This window comes from Zootoca vivipara, chromosome 2, assembly GCF_965207765.1.
Source record: "Zootoca vivipara chromosome 2, rZooViv2.hap1.1, whole genome shotgun sequence".
In the NCBI taxonomy this organism is placed as follows: domain Eukaryota; kingdom Metazoa; phylum Chordata; class Lepidosauria; order Squamata; family Lacertidae; genus Zootoca; species Zootoca vivipara.
In genome coordinates this window covers 35,174,509-35,193,811 of record NC_142584.1, presented here as the reverse complement: position 1 = coordinate 35,193,811, position 19,303 = coordinate 35,174,509, and the positions used below count along the sequence as shown (strand labels likewise).

At 45.5% G+C, this 19,303-nt stretch overlaps 1 protein-coding gene across 2 annotated transcripts in view; it reads left to right on the top strand.

Annotated features, from left to right (window-relative positions):
- Window positions 1-19,303, top strand: part of GAS7 (growth arrest specific 7) — a 132,776-nt gene that overhangs the window by 42,438 nt on the left and 71,035 nt on the right. Inside the window, exons 1-2 of one of the 2 annotated variants that reach the window (XM_035104614.3) lie at window positions 10,773-10,897; window positions 19,095-19,215. In XM_035104614.3, coding sequence (XP_034960505.1) covers window positions 10,895-10,897; window positions 19,095-19,215 — 124 coding nt within the window. In that variant the 5' untranslated portion in view covers window positions 10,773-10,894. Of the gene's footprint in view, window positions 1-10,772; window positions 10,898-19,094; window positions 19,216-19,303 lie in introns of those variants that run through there. The other variant, XM_035104613.3, reaches the window with a different exon arrangement.

The following is a 19,303-nucleotide window of genomic DNA, read 5'->3' as shown; positions in this document are numbered from 1 at the left end:
TTTATTCAGCTGATATAGTAGTTTTGGTATCTGTTAGCTGGGCAGTGTGTTAACCTTGTTCAAAAATGGGAGGCTGGTGGCATATCTAGGAGTTCTGTTTTTAGTACAGCTGTTGATTCCCACTTCAATATGGTACAATATGTCCTTTCTTCTGGCAGATCAAGCGGAGCAGATAACAGCAAAGGTTGCTAGGTTCTTAGCTGGGGCAATCAGAATAAGGTCCATTATCTGACTGTTGGCTCAGGACCCCAAACTGTGCTTTTAAATTTAATTTTCACTTTCTTCTGTGTATATTGTTATGTTCCCTTGTTGCTATGGCCATTGGCTGAGGCGAATAAAGTTTCTATTCTATTCTATGGTACAAAAAGAAGTAACATCCATTAGCACACCTCTGCCTTATGGGTCAGTAGCTGCAAAATCAGAGTGAAGGGTGAAGTGTAACATGGAGTTTAAAGTATTATTTTTCTCTACCAAATCAATGGACAGATGTAAGTACGGCAGTGACTAGAAACTACCATACTTTTGACATGGTTTGTTCATGATTCCTATCATTGCTGTACCTCTTCAAATTACTTACCAGGGGCAGTTTCCAGAGGGGCAGTCTGTTACAGCACAAGCAACAGAGTTTTAAGATGGAGCAAATTTATTGTGCCATACACTTTTTGTCAATTGCAGTCCACTTCACTAGAGGTATAACGTATCATCCTAAATTCTAGAGGGTCTGACTGAGGTCAGTAGATTTGTGTCATCTTACTGGGTATCCCAATCGGAAGGTTGGTGGCCACATGGCCCAGAAAAACTGTCTGTGGACAAACAGCTCCCTCGGCCAGTAAAGCGAGATGACCGCTGCAACCTCAGAGTCGCCTGTGACTGGACTTAACTGTCAGGGGTCCTTTACCTTTTTTATTAGATGCCATGAGTGATTAGGGAATTGGGTGCTTATAGTGTGGCTGCAACTCACGATGTCTAGCCATCTTGGATGCAACACACATTTGCTTGAGGGGCCAAGATCTTCATGAAGCCAATACCTGTACCCAGTGTGAATTGGACTTACCTGCAGGGCCGTCTTAAGCGCCCCTGGTTTCCCAGCGCGGTGGGTGGGTGGGCACCGCACGCAGCGCGGCTGCCACAGGTGCTGCTGCTGCTGCGCAGCGGGCGGGCGGGCAGGCGTAGCGCGGTTGTTGTGGGCGCAGCTGCGCGGCGGACCAGCCGGCCAGCGGGTGGGCGCAGCTCGCAGCGCCCTCCTGGCGGGCCGGCACCGTGGTGCCCTGCGCCACCCAGCCTGCACGTAGGGCCGGCCCTGCTTACCTGGACCCTGGACCCCTCCCCCACCTCCAGGCACCAGTAAGTAGTTCAGTGTGAGCAGGACAAGGGTGTGCTTTGCATTCTTGATTTGCATACTTTAGCCTGTTTTGTGCTAGAAAGGAAAGCTTGCAGTAGGTGTAGACATCTTTGGGCCATGACGTCATCCAAGACATTCTGAAGCCTAGAAGCCTGGGGCTTGAATCCCATTTTTCTTGCAACCCCCACTTCCCAAATTATGGGGAGTTTCAATTTATGTGCAACTATGTTGCAGGGACAAGAAGTATGGGAAAATGTAAAAAATGAGACTACTCACTTTTTTTTTAGTTGCATTAGGCAATGTTAGTTACTTAAAACAACAACATGAGGAAACTTCCTCTTAATTATGTGTTGTGCCTGCCCTTTTTGTTTCAAAGGAACCAAAGGTTCGGCCACTCTCCCAGACTCCTCCAGCTTCACTACTACAGTTTTTTGGCAGCTGTATCGTATCTATTGATCTCCCAGGAATCCTTTTTGACATTTGAGGGGTAATCACATTAAAATTTTCTCACCAAGATCTAAAAATAGCTCTTTTAGTTTCTGAACTCTTGCTGACTCCTGTGGATTTTCTGCTGCGGCTTTTTTCTTTTCTTTTTTGGTTGCAAACTTCACCATTGCATTTATGGAAGCTAAACTGAAGCCAAAAATCACTGAACATGACAGGGCTTCCACTTTGCCTTTCCCACCTGTCAGGGCTGTTGACCCACTTGGGATTTGTGTTCGTGATCAGTTGCCTTCCGATAATAAACCGTGAATGGGCTTCGTCCTGTGATTTTGTTTATACACCCAGGGATCAAATCAAATGCTAAAGTAAATTGAAAGAAAATCATGAACCCCTGTGAAAATCTGGAAACAATCTTTGCTTGTTTCTCAGAAATAGTAATCATGCAAAGGAGAGTTGTTAACCCCCGGCAGTTTGGGGTAGCTATGGAATTCCCATATGGAATAGAGTTTCACAGAGTCTCGCAAAAGGCAGCACTTCTAGACAGTGCAATCCTGTGCATGTTTACTCAGAAGTAAGTCCACAACTCACTAATAAAGTAGGTTTAGGATGGTAACCTGAAGTTCATGTAGACTGGGATGTTAGCCATAGAGGTTAAATAGATTAGAGTTGTCATATTATTTGGAATCCTCTCCGTATTGGAGCCACAATTGTGTATGAATTGGGGAGGGAGAGGGGAAATTCCGAATTCTTCTTACAGCAGCGTCATAAACTGAAAGTAGGCTGTTGTGTTCTTAACGATTCTTCCTCTGGTCCCCTTCTTCTCCAGCTCACACAGCAGTGAATCCCATTGCGTATCAGTTGCTACACTCAAAATTCATCCGGGACAGACATCTAGTTTGTCTCATCTAGTCACCACAATTTTAAACAAGTGGTGCCTTCCCTGTTGTCTTTTTGTGCCATACACATGTCTGTTCAGTTTAAGCTGAAGCCTTAAAGAAACAAGCTTGTATGTAGATCTCTATTCTAGACACTGTTTTACCTTATAGCAGGAGTGGGGCTCCTCCAGCCCACCGTGCAATTTTGACCCATGAGGCCATTTCCCCCAAACCATGGCCACCTACCCATCAGCTTATGTCACTGGTGACGTCATCTGATGGGTGGGAGGACAGGTTTGAATTCTGCATTGGCAGCCAAGGTAGCAGGATTTAATCCTTCCTTGTTGGCTGAGTGGGAATTTAACTCAGAATTAAAGTAGCTTGCTTGTGAATTTGCAGGGGCTTTCAGAAGTCCTGTGTTCTTGTTTGAGCCTCCAGCATGGGGGCTGCCTTAAAGCCTTTGGCAAGCCTGCTCCCTCCTTCTTTAAGTTACTGATCTCAGAAAATTAAGGAGGAAGTGTGGGGAGACTTGGAAAAGATCGGGGAGGGGGGCTTAAAAGGGGAGACTTGCAAAGTACAAGGAATTTTGAAAAGTGTGGTGTGCCTCATCGCTTTTGTCATCTGGAGCCATTGGCTTGCATGAACCTCTAGTTTCCTTCGCTTTCTGCTTCTGGCACTTTTGAATCTAGATTATTAGCTCTGCATGGGCCATTAGGCTGTGCTGCTTGCTTGACTCTGCCCTCCAAACCCACCCGCTCATGCATAGAAGTGTCACTGTATTTCCTCTGTAAAATATTGGAAGGTAGGCAGCTGCCTCTTAAACCTAGCCTGTTTATAAAGAAATGGATAATTCCTTCTCCATATTCTCTTCTCCCCACACCTACCCCAATTTACTTTCTCTTGCAAGCAAGCAAATAGAAAACCGCTCAGCTTTTTCCTCTCCACTCCACTTCCCCAGTGGCACAGTCAAATGAGGGAAGCAGTCGGCAATCTTCATAGGCAAACCAAGGAAGGAGGGAGGGAGAGAGGAAGAAGACCCTTCCTTTAATAAGGGCTACTACAGAGTGAGAGAGAGAGAGAGAGAGCAGTTGCACAGCAAAGCACTGCTGGCTGGGGCAGAGAGAACCAGGCCCTCTGCAGCCATTCAGTTTCCATTTGTGCTCTTGCTTGAGGCTTGTCGGCGACACTAGGAGAAGCTACTGTGCGGCTGACCGTGTTCTCACGAACAATAGATGTAGAAGTAAGCTTGAGTCTGGAGTGCAGGTGGGTGCTAAAAATGTTTCTTTGGACAGAACTGCAAGCATGCTAAGGGGTAGCCTAGGTTACTGAATCCTTCCCACCTTTCGATCTCTACCTACAGTCTGAAAAGCTATAGGCCTGCAATAGATATATTGTGCTTATCAGGCTTGTCTCTCAAAAGAGGCAGCCTTGAAATGATCACCTGTCTTTATTGTTCAAACAAACCCCCTTTCCTCTATATACCGTGTTTCCAAGCCACTTTTAGTGTTTTCATATCGATTTTTGATGTGCATAAAACCAGATTTGTCACTGTTGCACAACTGAGAGATCCTTTAAAAAACCAAGTGTGGGGATGAAGTCTTGCATATGAAATGTCTTTGCATATTGCTGGATGAAAAGTATATAAAAATCAGGCTCCTGCAAGCATACAGCGATTTATAGGCAAATGCTGTTTCACAGAAAGTGGACTCTCGAGACTCACCTCTGCATCTGATTCTTTTCTTTGGAGGGCCGGTTGTATCAAAGTTTAATCTTACGCAACTCTTTCCTGTTGGGGTTCCCAGTTCTGTTTAGATACACACACAACTTTGAACCGGAGTGGAGAATCTGAAATTCCAAGCAATGCCAATAACTTGACTCTTAACTTCCTATTCACACTCATCCATCTTTGTGTCCTGGCCCTAATCTGTGGAAGGGAGATATAGGTTGGGTTCACCTTTGCCTCCAGAGAGGCTGGATGTAGATTTGGTGATGCCTGACTCTTCCCTGTTACACCAGCCTCAGGGCTTTAGTCAGGCATAAGGAATCTTTTTTATGCTGAGGGCCATATTCTTTAAAGGCTAATCTGTTGGGGGCCACATACAGGGCCACTCTATTTTGGCTCTCTCTTTTCTCTTTTACTGCTACATTCTCTCTCTCCTTCCCTACGCAGCAGGCTGCATGTTGAGGGACAGGTTGCTTTTGTCAGGAGTCTTATTCCTTGCATAGGACTTTGTCCCCCTCTTTCTAGCCCCCCACGGCTCCCCTCTCCTCTCCCTAAGGGGTCTCTGCTCCTGTGTGCACTAGCACTGCATACAAATTGTAGTTTTGAAGCACATTCAAAACACATTCTTTCCCTCAAGGAATTCTGGGCACTGTTGTTTGGTCTTCACAGCATTACAATTCCTAGCAACCTTTAACAAACTGCAGTGCCCAGGGTTCTTTGAGGGGAGGGACTGTGTTTTGAGTGTGCTTTAAAGGTATAGTGTGGGCACAGCCTAAATTGGGCTGAGGGCCACAGGTTGCCCACCTCTAGCTTAAGCAGATCAATAACGCCCCAGCTGTACCTTACCATTGGTAGAATATGTCCACAGGTCCTCCACAGCAATGTGTGGGACTCTCAGTAGAGGGACTGTACAGCTGCTTGTCATTCCTTAACCACCTTCACTCAGTGTGCTAAAACTTGAGGGGAAAATAGCCCGAAGACAATGGGTGGCAAGCAAGCACTCTTGCACTTTATCTGCAAAATAGGGGGTGCTTCCACGCACACCAGAGCATTGTGCTGCAGTGTTCTGTGCTGCATAGGCTGCTGCCCTGGCGGCACCTGCTGCAACAAGCTAATGCGAGAGAGGGTTGGCCCTGCCATGCAGCAATGTGAAGTGGTCAGCTTTGTGTTGATGTTTTGCACTGACACTGGCAAGAAACGAAAAGTTATCACTCAAAGAAATGAAAATCTGGAAAGGTTCTGAGGAGAGGCTGCAGGTAAAGAAAACTTGAAGTGGAACAAAGCCCTGTTGGTCTCCAGGGGCTTGGAGGGCCTTGAAAGCTGTGGCATTGGGGCTTTGGATCGAGTATGCTTGTTAGGCTTAGTTTAGCGTCCATTCAGTTACTGAAGAGGACCATATAGAAAGCCATGTGCATCTAACTGCAAGTCTCCAGACCCAGGTTAAGTTGATCAACCCCAGTTTATGAAGCCTGGATGTGCCCCCTTTTGGGTTATGCTGTGGACCAGGCATCCCCAAACTTCGGCCCTCCAGATGTTTTGGACTGCAGTTCCCATCTTCCTTGACCACTGGTCCTGTTAGCTTGGGATCATGGGAGTTGTAGGCCAAAACATCTGGAGGGCCGAAGTTTGGGGATGCCTGCTGTGGACTCTCTGAACGTGTGACGCAAGTCTTAGAGCTCTTACTTTGCAGCTGTCCTTGGTCTCTCTGCCTTGTGACTCTGACAGTTCAAGAACTGCTGAAAAGCTACCAACAATGAGCCTATTCTCCAGAGCTCAAGAGGGCAACAAAGCCCTTTAGAGGTGTCCTGCTAACGCCATAGTGTGTGCTTGTGGCGAGAGTGGTATGTGCAGTCTGGGCTTGGTACATCTCTCATTCATTTGGGCAAGTGACTCTTGAAAGGGTCATCGGGGGCTAAGCTGCACCATCATGTTTGCTCCTCTTGGGTTCTCTCCAACTGTACAACTGCTGAATGCCACCCAGTCATAAATACTACAGCAATGCCAGGCTTTTGTTTCTGTTGCTCGTCTTCAACATTGGCAAAACAAGCAATATTCATCCCAGGTTGGGTCTGCTCTCTGGAGCTGAGATTCCTAACAGGGTCATTTTGTTCAACTGTGAATTCTTCTACCAACTGAAAAGAATCTTGATTTGAGTAATCGTAGATAGAAGTTGTTGGTTGCTATAACAACACGAGCATATCTATTTGGGTGCTCACATGATCCCTGTTCCAGTTTCTAAATATAAGCCCAATCTCACACGGTATATCTGATGCCATGGAAACCAAATGTTCTGTAAAGATGCAAGGAAGAACCAAAATTTCAGCAACATGAACATTTGAGGGTGATTGATTGGGGGCTGGGGGTGGGGAGAGCTGGTCATTGCCACAATCATAAACTGCATGGTACATACAGGGCTGCCCATGGTTTGGGCATTCGTGTTGCATTAACACACTTTTCACGATGTTGTTGTATAATTTCCAAGTGTTTATCTTTTCTCCTGACCTGACCAGTATGCTATTTCATATGGAATCAGATAATTCTGGATTTATGTGCTTCAGGGATGGGAAACCTGCTTCCTCCTAGACATTTCAGACTCTCATCAGCCACAACTAGCATAGCCATTGGGGTATGATGGGAGTCTAACAGGCCACAGGTTTTCCAGGACAGCAGCTCTCCAAGTGCAAAAGGCCTTTCTTTTGCATTCCTGGTCCCTGAGGCCCTTTCTTCAAGGGGGATGCTGGGAACTGAAGTTTGGATCTTCTACATACAGAGCACATGTTCTGTCTCTGTCCTGTGGTCCTGCTCAACCCATTCAGGCACTTGGAATTATAGGCTGCGAAGGAACTAGGTCATTTAGTGCAGCTGTTTGACCTGTTTCCATTTTCCAACATCTCTTAGCAGCGCAGCCTGTGTCAGCTACATTGAACCGTGCCAAAGAGAGGAAGTTAAACGGAACCAGCTTTATCAGGCTAGAATTCTCTGGAAGACAGTAACAAGTTATATGTAATAAAAAATATGCTCAAGGTTTGCAGTCATTGTTTTGCTGGTAAATTGCAGCTAACACAACCATGCACGATTTTGAAAGGTGTTACATTTGTCTGTGGCCTGTTTTGTAACATTGTTTTCTTTTTTTTAAAAAAGTTGCCTGTTACAATGACTCATATTTTGCTTTTATTGTGCTGCTGTTATTGTATATATCAGGCACCCCCAAACTGCAGCCTTCCAGATGTTTTGGCCTACAACTCCCATGATCCCTAGATAACAGGACCAGTGGTCAGGGATGATGGGAATTGTAGCCCAAAACATCTGGAGGACCAAAGTTTGGGGATGCCCGGTATATACAGTAATACCTCTGCGAACGTCCACCTTGTATAGCGTCCATTCCAGTGAACGTCTGCTGAAAACCCAGAAGTTCTGGAACGGGTTACTTCCGGGTTTGTGACTCTTGCATGTGCATAAGCACAAACTGCTCTGCGACACGGCGCTTTGCCCTCCGTCCTTTTCGGCTAGCAGCCGGGGCTCCGGAATGGATCCCGGCCACAAAACGGGGTACGACTGTACCAGCCAGAGATCTGTCTGCATCAGAGGTAGCCAACCATCAGAAGTTACCTGCAATCTATATATATATAATATGCCCCTCCCTTCCTCCCAAAGGAGCCCAGGATGGTAAACACCAGAATTTTGAAATTATGCAATTTAAAATAAGCATATCTGTTTTGAAATGTTTTAATCTAAAAACATTTAAAAGCAATCACCTTCACAGTTAGCTAATTTACTTCAGGATCTGGACTTGCTAGTGAATAGTGCAAACTGTACCCCCTTTGCACGAATAACTGTGTCAAGTGCGCAGATGTTTCCTCATCAGGGTCCCTCTTTTTCTTGTGGGGGTTTCCTGCAGTTTGTAAATGAGAAGTGGTTTTCTCTGTTGAGTAAGGCTTGAACTTTCGCCATGGACATGCATCCTATTCAGGATGGGTCAGGATGTCATGTGCTGCTGTCTTATGTTTCCGCAGGCAGCATAAATCTGCGGCGTCAGCTTGTGCAGCCCTAGGCATCTCCATAGGTTCACAGATGGACCACATTCACAGTTTAGCTCAGCCAGACAGTGGCTGTGTGGAAAGATGTATTATACTTTAATGAGAGCTGTGTGTGTGTGTGTGTGTGTTTGGGTGTGTCCATGATTCTCACTAAAGTGTTAGCTTTGCTAGGAAGAGCTAGAATTCAGTGTTTAAAAACTCTGGGCCAATATAATTCTCATCTATTAGACCAACATAATTAGATCTCCTTAATGTTAATCATTAAAATTACAATTCAGAATGACTCCTTTCTGGATGTCGATTTTGCAGAGGTTAGGAAGGGCAAATCAGATGCTAGGAATGCTGGAAGTAGTTAGGGGTATATAAAAGAAGGTGGGCAGGCACTGAGGTTCTCAGAAGCCAAGCTGTATATAGTTTATACCATTGAAAGTCCAGTCCAGACTTCACTTGTGTGTGAGACAATCCTCACATCAAGCTTTTCCCTGGAAGATCTAAAGGCTCAAACCAGAGTGTAATGGGGAAGGCATTCCACTGGGTACCCTGGTCCCAAATTGTTTAGGGCTTTATATACCAGCAATACTGGGTCTATACTGGGACGCAGGTGGCGCTGTGGGTTAAACCACTGAGCCTAGGGCTTGCCGATCAGAAGGTTGGTGGTTCGAATCCCTGCGACGGGGTGAGCTCCCGTTGCTCGGTCCCAGCTCCTGCCCACCTAGCAGTTCGAAAGCACGTCAAAGTGCAAGTAGATAAATAGGTACCACTCCGGCGGGGAGGTAAACGGCATTTCCGTGTGCTTCTCTGGTTCACCAGAAGCGGCTTTGTCATGCTGGCCACATGACCCGGAAGCTGTACGCCGGCTCCCTCGGCCAATAACGCGAGATAAGCGCCCCAACCCCAGAGTCAGTCACGACTGGGCCTAATGGTCAGGGGTCCCTTTACCTTTACCTTTAATTTATGAAGGGAATGGTTGAACCAGCCATGTGATACTGCCAGCATCGTTGCTATTAGAAATTCCAGACATCACTCAGTTTGTAAAAAATGTCACAGCCAATATGTTTATTGGGGTCCCTTTACCTTTCCCTATACCAGTAATAAAACCATGAACATTGCTGGGCCACTGACAAACAACTAATGCAGTTCTTTCAACATAAGGCATGGGTGAGCATCCCTAGGGTCACCACTGAGCACCCTGGCTGATGTGTTCTATACTAGCTACAGCTTCCGGACTTAGCACAGGGGAAAGCCCACATACAGAGCATCATGGTGGTCTAACTAGGAGGTTGCAAATGTATGGACCGCAGTAGTCAGGCTATTCATTTTTTTCTTAGATTTATATCCCACCTGGACAATCCAAGGCAGTGCTTAATGTGGTTCTCAGGCCATCACCCATCCAGGCACTGGCCAGAGCTACATAAACCAACCCTGCGTCAAATATTCTCCAAACACGTTCACATGGAATTGGGGCATTTGGCAGGGCTGAAACGGTTCCTTGCATCCTCCCCTACGTTGAACCTGTCCTCTGGTTTTCACCTCCACTCCCAGCAGCAGTTCTTGTGTCACTTTCCCCTGCTAGTGGCCTCCTCACATTCCTGTGATTGTAACACACTGCCAGTTCCTCTGCAGCATGCACACAGCCAATCGGAGCTGCCTATGTAGTGACATCACAAAGTCAATTCAGAGTGAATGTGGAAAGCTATGCTCTCTGTTGAGATGCTGGAGGGAAAGCTGTGGTGCAAACATTCTTGTTCTCAGTCTTGCCCTGAGAAAATGGTTAAAAGTGAAGCATTTGTTTATAGGGTGCTGGGGGTGTACATGGGGAAAGAAGTGTTCTTTAGTTCAAAACTAATAAGTACAGCTTGTCCTCTATATGCCAGATCCCACGTCCTCACAGTGCCCATTTGGCCATGTGAGTTTATGTTTCACTTTGTAGCCCTGAACACAAGCCGGGTCAATCTTTGTACAAAGGGTTGGCTTGATGTAAGTTCAAGGGAAAAGTTCCCCAGAGAGACAGAAATAGGGGACATGGGAGGCCAGAGAGGCTACGACTGAACCAAGGGAAGCTTGACAAAGCGGTCCTTGTTTGTCCTGTCTGTGCATGAGGAGCAGTTGGTCAGTGGTACAGACCCTCGCTTTGTGCTCCCCATCACCTACACAGACATTTGAAAGCTGGCAGAGGAAAAGACTTTCCAGAAGCTTCACATCTGGAAAGCTTCTAGAATGGGTCCTTTTGATTTCCAAAGAACAAAATTGAGGGAAGGGAAGTGCTGAAGTGTTTGACACACACACACACACACACCCCTCTGACCCTTGCCCTTCCTCTGAGTTTTGATACTGGACACTGGCTCATTACTCACACACAAAGCAGAACAAGCAGTGGGTAATTTCCTCACTCCATCTCACAGAGGGAGAACTAGTTTGTGACCAGCTCCAGCTTGGGACTTAATTTCTACAAAGGACTTGGGCAAAATCACCAATGGTAAGATGGCATTATTTGGAGAAGAGCCAGATGCACTGATAAATGTTTATATTTGCAGATATAAATGTTTTACACCCTTCCATTTTGAAGCTTGGCCATAATTATATCTTTGGTCACCTTCATCCTCTTGAGCTTCTCTTTGATGCTGAGCGAGTCTGGGAAGGGCATGGGGAACTTGATGGAGTTCCAAGATTCGTCGTTATGTAACTCTTAGTGGTTTGGCTGAAAGAAACCAGAATGTCTGAAGGGGCAGGATATAGCTAATTTTCTTAATCGTTAAAAACGTTCGCACATAGAAAAAGAAGACATCTCTCAGAGCAGCTTTAATGAGTGCCTAACGCTTCATCCATTAAATTGTTACAATGCAGCCAGCCAAGCCCTGGCATTTGAAAAAAGAAAAAGAAATCACTAGGTCTTGCTAAATGAAGGTAAGGGAGAAATCCTGAGAGTCTGTGTGTGGGAGAGTAGATTTCTTTTTTCTTTTTTCATTTTGGGAAAAACACAACCAAATGTTGGAGCAAGTGTATTTATTAACAAGAAGCTGATGATAAAGCAAAAGATCTTCTTGGGCTCCTAGTATGACATTTTGACTGAGAACAGTGAAGAAGGACCAGCTTGTATATTTTTCTGCAACTGTTATGGCTGCCCAACTACAGCTAACTGCCACGATTCCATAGACCTTATCTGTATAGGAATAATAGCAGGGCAGAATATAAATGTTATAGTAGTCATCATAAGTATGTAAGTGTAGCAACACCACATAACATATCCCCTGCAGTGTTTCACTGTGAGCATTAAAACTAAGCACACTACTGGATATTTACGTGCAGTAACCTGCACAAGAGCCCATTTCAGCCAAGTAACAGAGGAATTGCATGAAAATCTGTACAGTAGATCTACAGTACAGTAGATCTTCACAAAACAAAACAAAAGTGCATGTGGTTTTGGGCACAGTTCGTCCTTCCTTCCAAACTCACTGTATTCATTTCTGCTTGGGTGAATTCATTGTCTGTAGCAAATTACTGTGGGTAGCACCTTTTGGGGTGTGTGTGTGTGTGTGTGTGTGTGTGTGTGTGTGTGTGTGAATCCAAATATATCAAATGGTTTGCAAATTCTGTGGAATGGACATACTTCTGCATTGATATTTGGTGTGTGTCTTGAAGATGAAGGTTACGTTTGGGCAGGCTTACACAACAACTTTTTTTGTGGGCTACAGAAGCAAACAGAGCATGGTTTTTAAGGTGGTATATGTGATTCTCAACTACCCTGTCTAAAAATTAATAATCTGTGATCTCTGCTGGAATGCTTCTAAGAATGAAGCTGCTTTAACAACTGCATGCGAAAATATCATAGCAAATTTATATCCAGCCATCACAAATCTCTGTAAAATTTTATCTTTAAGTTTGGGACAAAAGCTAGAATCCTTTTTCTGAGTTCATTTCAAGCCAAAGCATGGCTGTTCCCAAGGGAGATGAATGTATCGGTGACTAAATGTATATTATACAAAGCTTTCAATATACTGTACTCAGGGGAACATATGCCTCAGAACAGAACTGAAGCTTATTTTCAAAGTCAGGGTTGAATCTGGATCATTTGTGTAGTAGTTTTTTTGGGCATGTACAACATGTCCTTCCTACATGCTGAGTACCCACAGCCAGCTTCCAAATGTGGGATTAGAAGATACAGGCTTTCTTGCTCAGAAGAATTTTCACACGCAGTTGAGCCCCAAAACACCTTGCTCTAGACTTTCGGAAGTGTAGCTGATAAATGCATCCAAGAGTAACATTCTTAGGAGGAAAATAAAAAATTCCTTCAGTAGCACCTTAAAGACCAACTAAGTTTATATTTTGGTATGAGCTTTTGTGTGCATGCACACTTCTTCAGATACCTGAAGAAGTGTGCATGCACACGAAAGCTCATACCAAAATATAAACTTAGTTGGTCTTTAAGGTGCTACTGAAGGAATTTTTTTATTTTGCTTCGACTCAGACCAACACGGCTACCTACCTGTAACTAGATTCTTAGGAGGAACCACCCAGTGGAGCAGCAGTGCCGCATTGCCTCCTTTTCCCCTGGCAACATGTTGGAAAACAAGAATGTTCAACATGACATGATCACTTACGTAGTTGAACCTTCAGCTTATGAGTTGTTGTTTTGTTGCATATTACTGTGGTAGAGAGAAAGAGGAGAGTACACGGGGTTGTTAAGTAGCATATAGTCCAGGGAGAGCCCGTGTGGTGCCCTCCAGATGTTGTTGGACTACACTTCCCACCACCCCTGACCACTGGTCATGCTGGCTAGGGCTGATGGGTGTTGGAGACCAACAAAGTCTGGAGGGCACCAGGTGTAGTTTCTACCTTGATTTCTTGCCATCCCAGCTGTTCACACATTGCTCACTGGATTCCTCCTGGAGCGGAAATCCTTTCCCATGTCAGCTTGGAAGTTGTATACAACTTCAGTAGCAATCTCTGAAACAGAATATTTTCTCTTAGCTGGCTGATGTATAGTTCAGCTATTTGGCACACAGGCACAGCCCCCATATGGTGCTTTTGGGAAATGCATCTTACCGTATGTATAGATGGAGCTGTGTGCAAGAGGGAGAGACAGAGACAGAGACGGACGGAGACGAAGGGAGGGAGGGTGGGTTGGAGGAACTCTCACACACAAGTATTTTGTACAGAAAGCTAGATTGTTCATGGACAGATGTTCACAGATGGGTGCTAACAAAGTACAAAATTGCCATTGCTAAATAAATAGACAAAGAATTATTTTTGGTACTGTAACTCGCCTGCGCTGTAGCTTTTGTAGTGTTGGATTATGCAGATTTTACTACTACATGTTGTCTTGCAGCTTTGTCTGCTCAGCTTGTAGAAAGCTGGGATCCTGAGATACAGGAGCGTGATCTTGTTGCAGTGGGCTCCAGGTCACAGTGAAAATGTTTCTGAGAACGGTTCCTGTCAATTATTTCCCCCTATCCTCATATGAGAAAGTGGGTTTCCCTATTGTGCAACCCATGGGTCAACCCTACTGCTCCTGTCTTCTCCTGCCCTTGCTAGTTAGTCCTCTGCCAAATAACACAGTCCTTGTCTACCAGTTGCCTCCAGGTGCCCAAATATTAATTAGAAGGTATTTTTCTCATCATTGGCCATGGCAGTCTGTTTAACCTCCAGCTATCCTGCTGTGGAGCCTCAAAGTTCTCCCCCAGCTTTTCACACCTTCCTGTTTATAATTGCACCCAGTGGCATTTGCATGTTCAAGATACTTCGCTCATAGAAGAATATACCTCACCTGATGAGTTGTAGCTGGCCAGGTGAACTGACTGCTGAATAGTGCTGTGCTTGAGGTAGTGCTGTGCTGAATTTTCGTGAGGGGAGGAACTGTAGCTTAGTGCAGGGTTTCCCACATTTCGGGCTCCAGCTGTTTTTGGACTACAATTGCCCTCATCTCAGTGTCTGGAGGCAGTTGGAGGTTGGATGGCAGCTAACAGATTGAGGTTGAATCCTGACAAGACAGAAGTACTGTTTGTGGGGGACAGGAGGCAGGCAGGTGTAGGGGACTCCCTGGTCCTGAATGGGGTAACTGTGCCCCTGAAGGACCAGGTGCGCAGCCTGGGAGTCATTTTGGACTCATAGCTGTCCATGGAGGCGCAGGTTAATTCTGTATCCAGGGCAGCTGTTTATCAGCTCCATCTGGTACGCAGGCTGAGACCCTACCTGCCCGCGGACTGTCTCGCCAGAGTGGTGCATGCTCTAGTTATCTCTCGCTTGGACTACTGCAATGCGCTCTACATGGGGCTACCTTTGAAGGTGACCCCGGAAACTACAATTAATCCAGAATGCAGCAGCTAGACTGGTGACTGGGAGCAGCCACCGAGACCACATAACACCTGTCTTGAAAGACCTGCATTGGCTCCCAGTACGTTTCCGAGCACAATTCAAAGTGTTGGTGCTGACCTTTAAAACCCTAAATGGCCTTGGTCCAGTATACCTGAAGGAGCGTCTCCACCCCCATCGTTCTGCCCGGACACTGAGGTCCAGCACCGAGGGCCTTCTGGTGGTTCCCTCACTGCGAGAAGCAAAGCTACAGGGAACCAGGCAGAGGGCCTTCTTGGTAGTGGCACCCGCCCTGTGGAACGCCCTCCCATCAGAGGTCAGAGATATAAACAACTACCTGACATTTAGAAAATACCTAAAGGCAGCTCTGTTTAGGGAAGTTTTTAATCTGTGATATTTGATGTATTTTAATGTTTGTTGGAAGCCACCAGAGTGGCAGGGGAAGCCCAGCCAGATGGGCGGGGTATAAATAATAAATTATTATTATTATTATTACTTCCCTTCAAAATGCCACTGAAGTACAGTGGCACCTCGAGTTACGAACGCTTCGGGTTACAAACTCCACAAACCCGGAAGTAGGTGGTTGCGAACTTTGCCCCGGGATACGAACGCAATTCCTCTTCCAGGGCCGCAGGAGGCCTATGTAGGGAATGTGTGCCTCAGGTTAAGAACGCTTCGGGTTAAGAACGGACTTCCAGAACGAATTAAGTTCATAACACGAGGTGCCACTTACATATGTCTGATGTGGAGTTTGAGTCTAACAACATCTGGGGCTCCACAGGTTCCCCATCCCTGGTGTAGATGGACTGACTCACTGTAAGGCAGCTACCTGTGTATTTCAGACTGACTGAATAACAGTAACTTCCCAAGCCTAAAGTTTCAGCCTTTTTTTTTAAAACCTCTTCTTTTCCCACTTCATCAGTGGAAAGGGTTTTGAAGCTGTCAGCTGGGGGCTCATTCTTGAAGGGTGATGTGGTGTTTGCCCATTCTTTGGGGATACGTTTGTATTGGGGGAGAGAAAGGGTTAATAGGTTGACCAATAAGAAAGCCTGGAGGCGGAGCCTACCTGATTTTGAGAGTTAGTTCAGTTGGTTCTTTTGGGAGGGTAGATAGAGGAGTTAGAGTGAGTTAGAGACAGGGACAAGACTGAGAGGGAATAGAGCAGGCATCCCCAAACTTTGGCCCTGTAGATGTTTTGGACTACAATTCCCATCTTCCCCGACCACTGGTCCTGTTAGCTAGGGATCATGGGAGTTGCAGGCCAAAACATCTGGAGGGCCGCAGTTTGGGGATGCCTGGAATAGAGTGACAGCGTTTCGAATATATTTTAAACTTTAATCTTCATTGTTAACTCTACCTGACTGAGACTCAATACTTCACCGGGGAACCCTGGGTTTTTGCCACAAAATTGGCGACAGTGGAAGAATAAAGTACTGTAGTGGTGTACAGGTCAATAGTGACACGATCAGGGTATCACGCCACAGGTGACTAGGTGTTCAATACTCCCTGCCCTGCCTCCTAGCTGTTGCCAACTTGAAGCAAGGAGAACGAGCCTCTGGCGTTAGTAAAGTATAGCCGAGGCAGAGAGGTTCAATCATTGCTGGAAGTCAAAGGCCAAGGCAGTGGCACTGCTTGGAGGAAGAGAAGAGCTCAAGTTTATCAGAGTCCCCACTTAATGTAATCCCAGACAGTGGGATGTAGCCTTGGCGACAGTGAACTATCCAATGGTTTTCTGAATGCCGACTTAGGTGTGGAGACCTGAAAAACACCTGGGAATTGTATGGCGGCATTGTGTGCAGGAACAGCGTCGGCTTATGTGTGGTGCATACTTTTGCAATGAGTAATGCTGTTATGCTACTATGATAATGAGACTTAGGGGCTTTGGTGTTACCTCTTTGCTGTTCCGTCGTTGACCTACTCATTTGGGCAGCTTCTTCCCCCGAGGCATATTGTTGGAGCAGGGCCGCATTACGGCGTACGTCACCCCTGACTGGTCAGAGAAGAGCTCGTTCTAAGATTCCCAGCTGTGTGTACACGGCCAAAAGCTATTCATGCACAGCTGCTTGTCATCGTCTTGGAGCCTTGCCCAGGCTTTTCTCTGCTCTGCACCTTGCTGTTTCTAGCCATTGCGATTACATAAGGAAGTTTATAGGATAGTGAGCTGGAGATCTAATTGGGTTGCCTCCTCCACCCGGTTCCTGCTAAAACGAGGGCAGTGTAATGGGAGTGTCATTCAGATTTGCTCCTAATGACTCTCTGTCCCCATGTGATCAGGGCAGAGCATCAAATGTGTGGCTACAAGGCTAGGGTGCGATGGGAACTGTGGGTGTCAAAGAGACCATTAGCTGAGGCTGCGTGTGTATGTGTACACATGAATATATGTACACACAGCCTGCTTGAGATAAGTGGTTCTCCTAATTGCAGTGCCTTGCTTTTTTACCATACAAGTTGTTGTTATTTGAATTTATAGACCTCCCTATACCCAATGGTCTCAGGGCAGTACTGGGGGGTCTCAGGGCTGTTCAGTGGCATAGTGCTGTTTTCCCCTGAGTTACAGTATCAGCCTTCCCCAACCTGGTGTCCTCCAGATGTTTTGAATAGCAACTTCCATCAGCCCCAGCTAGCATGGCCAATTATGAGGGAAGATGGGAGTTGTAATCCAACAACATCTAGAGGACACTGGTTGGGGAAGGGTAGTGTAAGTATTTGAGTGTGCCTTCTGTTGGTGGTTTGCTTATTCCTACTGCAGCTGTTCTCAGTTCTCACTGCCTCCACTTCTCCTTCCATGCTTCTCTGGCCACAATAAAATTCCCTGGTGGCCATTTGAGAAGCCAGACCTCCAGGGTCATTTGCCACAGGATTCCAGAGTGTTGGCTGGACCTAGGGGCAAAATGCCGAACTTAATCTCAAGATTTGATAATTTCCCCCAAAGCTTGGAGCTCTAGAATTTTAAATCCTTGTCCTTTATTGCTTCTGCAGGTTTGATTACGACAAGAAAATTTAAATGGCAAGGTGGTGTTGGACACAAAGTTGGTTGATTTGGAGAGGCTTTTTTAAAAATCCTCTTCCAGAAGCCAAAAGGACACCTTACCTATGTTGACAGCCATTGTATGTTTATAGGATTGAATACCACCAGCCAAATATACCATATATTCCGGCATATAAGACGACTGGGCATATAAGACGACCCCCAACTTTTCCAGTTAAAATATAGTTTGGGATATACTCGCCGTATAAGAAATACGACCCGGCGTATAAGACAACCCCCGACTTTTGAGAAGATTTTCCTGGGTTAAAAAGTAGTCTTATACGCAGGAATATACAGTACTTTATTTTTCCGTGTATAAGACGGGTTTTTTAAAAACCAAAAAATTAGATTTAAAATTGGGGCTCGTCTTATACACAGGTAGTGCTGAGGGGTGTTTTCTTAATTTGGAGTACCCAAAAATAGGGGGCATCTTATACATGGGGGCATCTTATACACGGAAAAATATGGTACTGGTGATAATGAAATAATGTTGGACAATCAACATAATTGAGGAGCACCATTAGGTTGTGGGGGGGAATTCCATTTGCCATAGTGTGTTTTCGCCTTTGCTGATAATTTTCATCATGCTTGTTCTTACAGATGTGTATTACAGTCAAACCTCGGTTGTTGAACATAATCCATTCCAGAAGCCTGTTTGGCTTCTGAAATGTTCGATAACTGAGGCGCAGCTTCCGATTGGTTGCAGGAGCTTTCTGCACTCAAGTGGAAGCCGCGTTGCACGTTTGGCTTCCGAAAAATGTTCAAAAACCAGAACACTTACTTCCGGGTTTTCGGTGTTCGGGAGCCGCAATGTTCCAAAATGGAGGCGTCCAGGAGCCGAGGATTGACAGTATAGGTGTTCAATTGGTGTACTGGTAGCATGTTGTGTTTATAATAATGATTTGTATAACAGCATATCTATATAACAGAATAGCTGTCTATCTATGAGCCTAGTATGGACACAGAATCTGCTTATATGATTAATTCTCCTTGGAGACAGTGTTCTGTATTTCTGTTTCCCAAAAGTCACATGCAATGATATGTTGGATTGTCAAAGCTACAATACTGGCTCCACGACATTCCACCATCTTCCCTGCCCTTAGGGAACGTCTGTGCTTTACAGAAGATAGTCTGAATACATTTCCCAGGCTGCAGATGGGAAGATAATTGGGGTGTTTGGGTTTTTAGGAGTGTTTACCTCTCCTATTTCCCATATCTTACCACCAGGAATAATAAAAGATACCTCAGAATTTCATACTGTACCTGTTCTGTCCAATCTTTTTATCATCATCTGGAAGCAAGTTTTAACAGGCTTTTTCTGTTGTCCTGTCATCAGAAACCTAGGAAGGTCATACCTCAAGTCGGAGAAGACACTCAAAATGGCCACCTCCCACCCGGCTGGCAGAGTTATATGTCTCCCCAGGGACGAAGGTACTACGTGAACACTTTCACCAATGGTAAGCTTCATTTATGTGATCCTTTTATGCGTAAATGTTTATCTCCTCTGAATTCTCTAAAAACTTAAGGCAGCTAATAATTTTTACT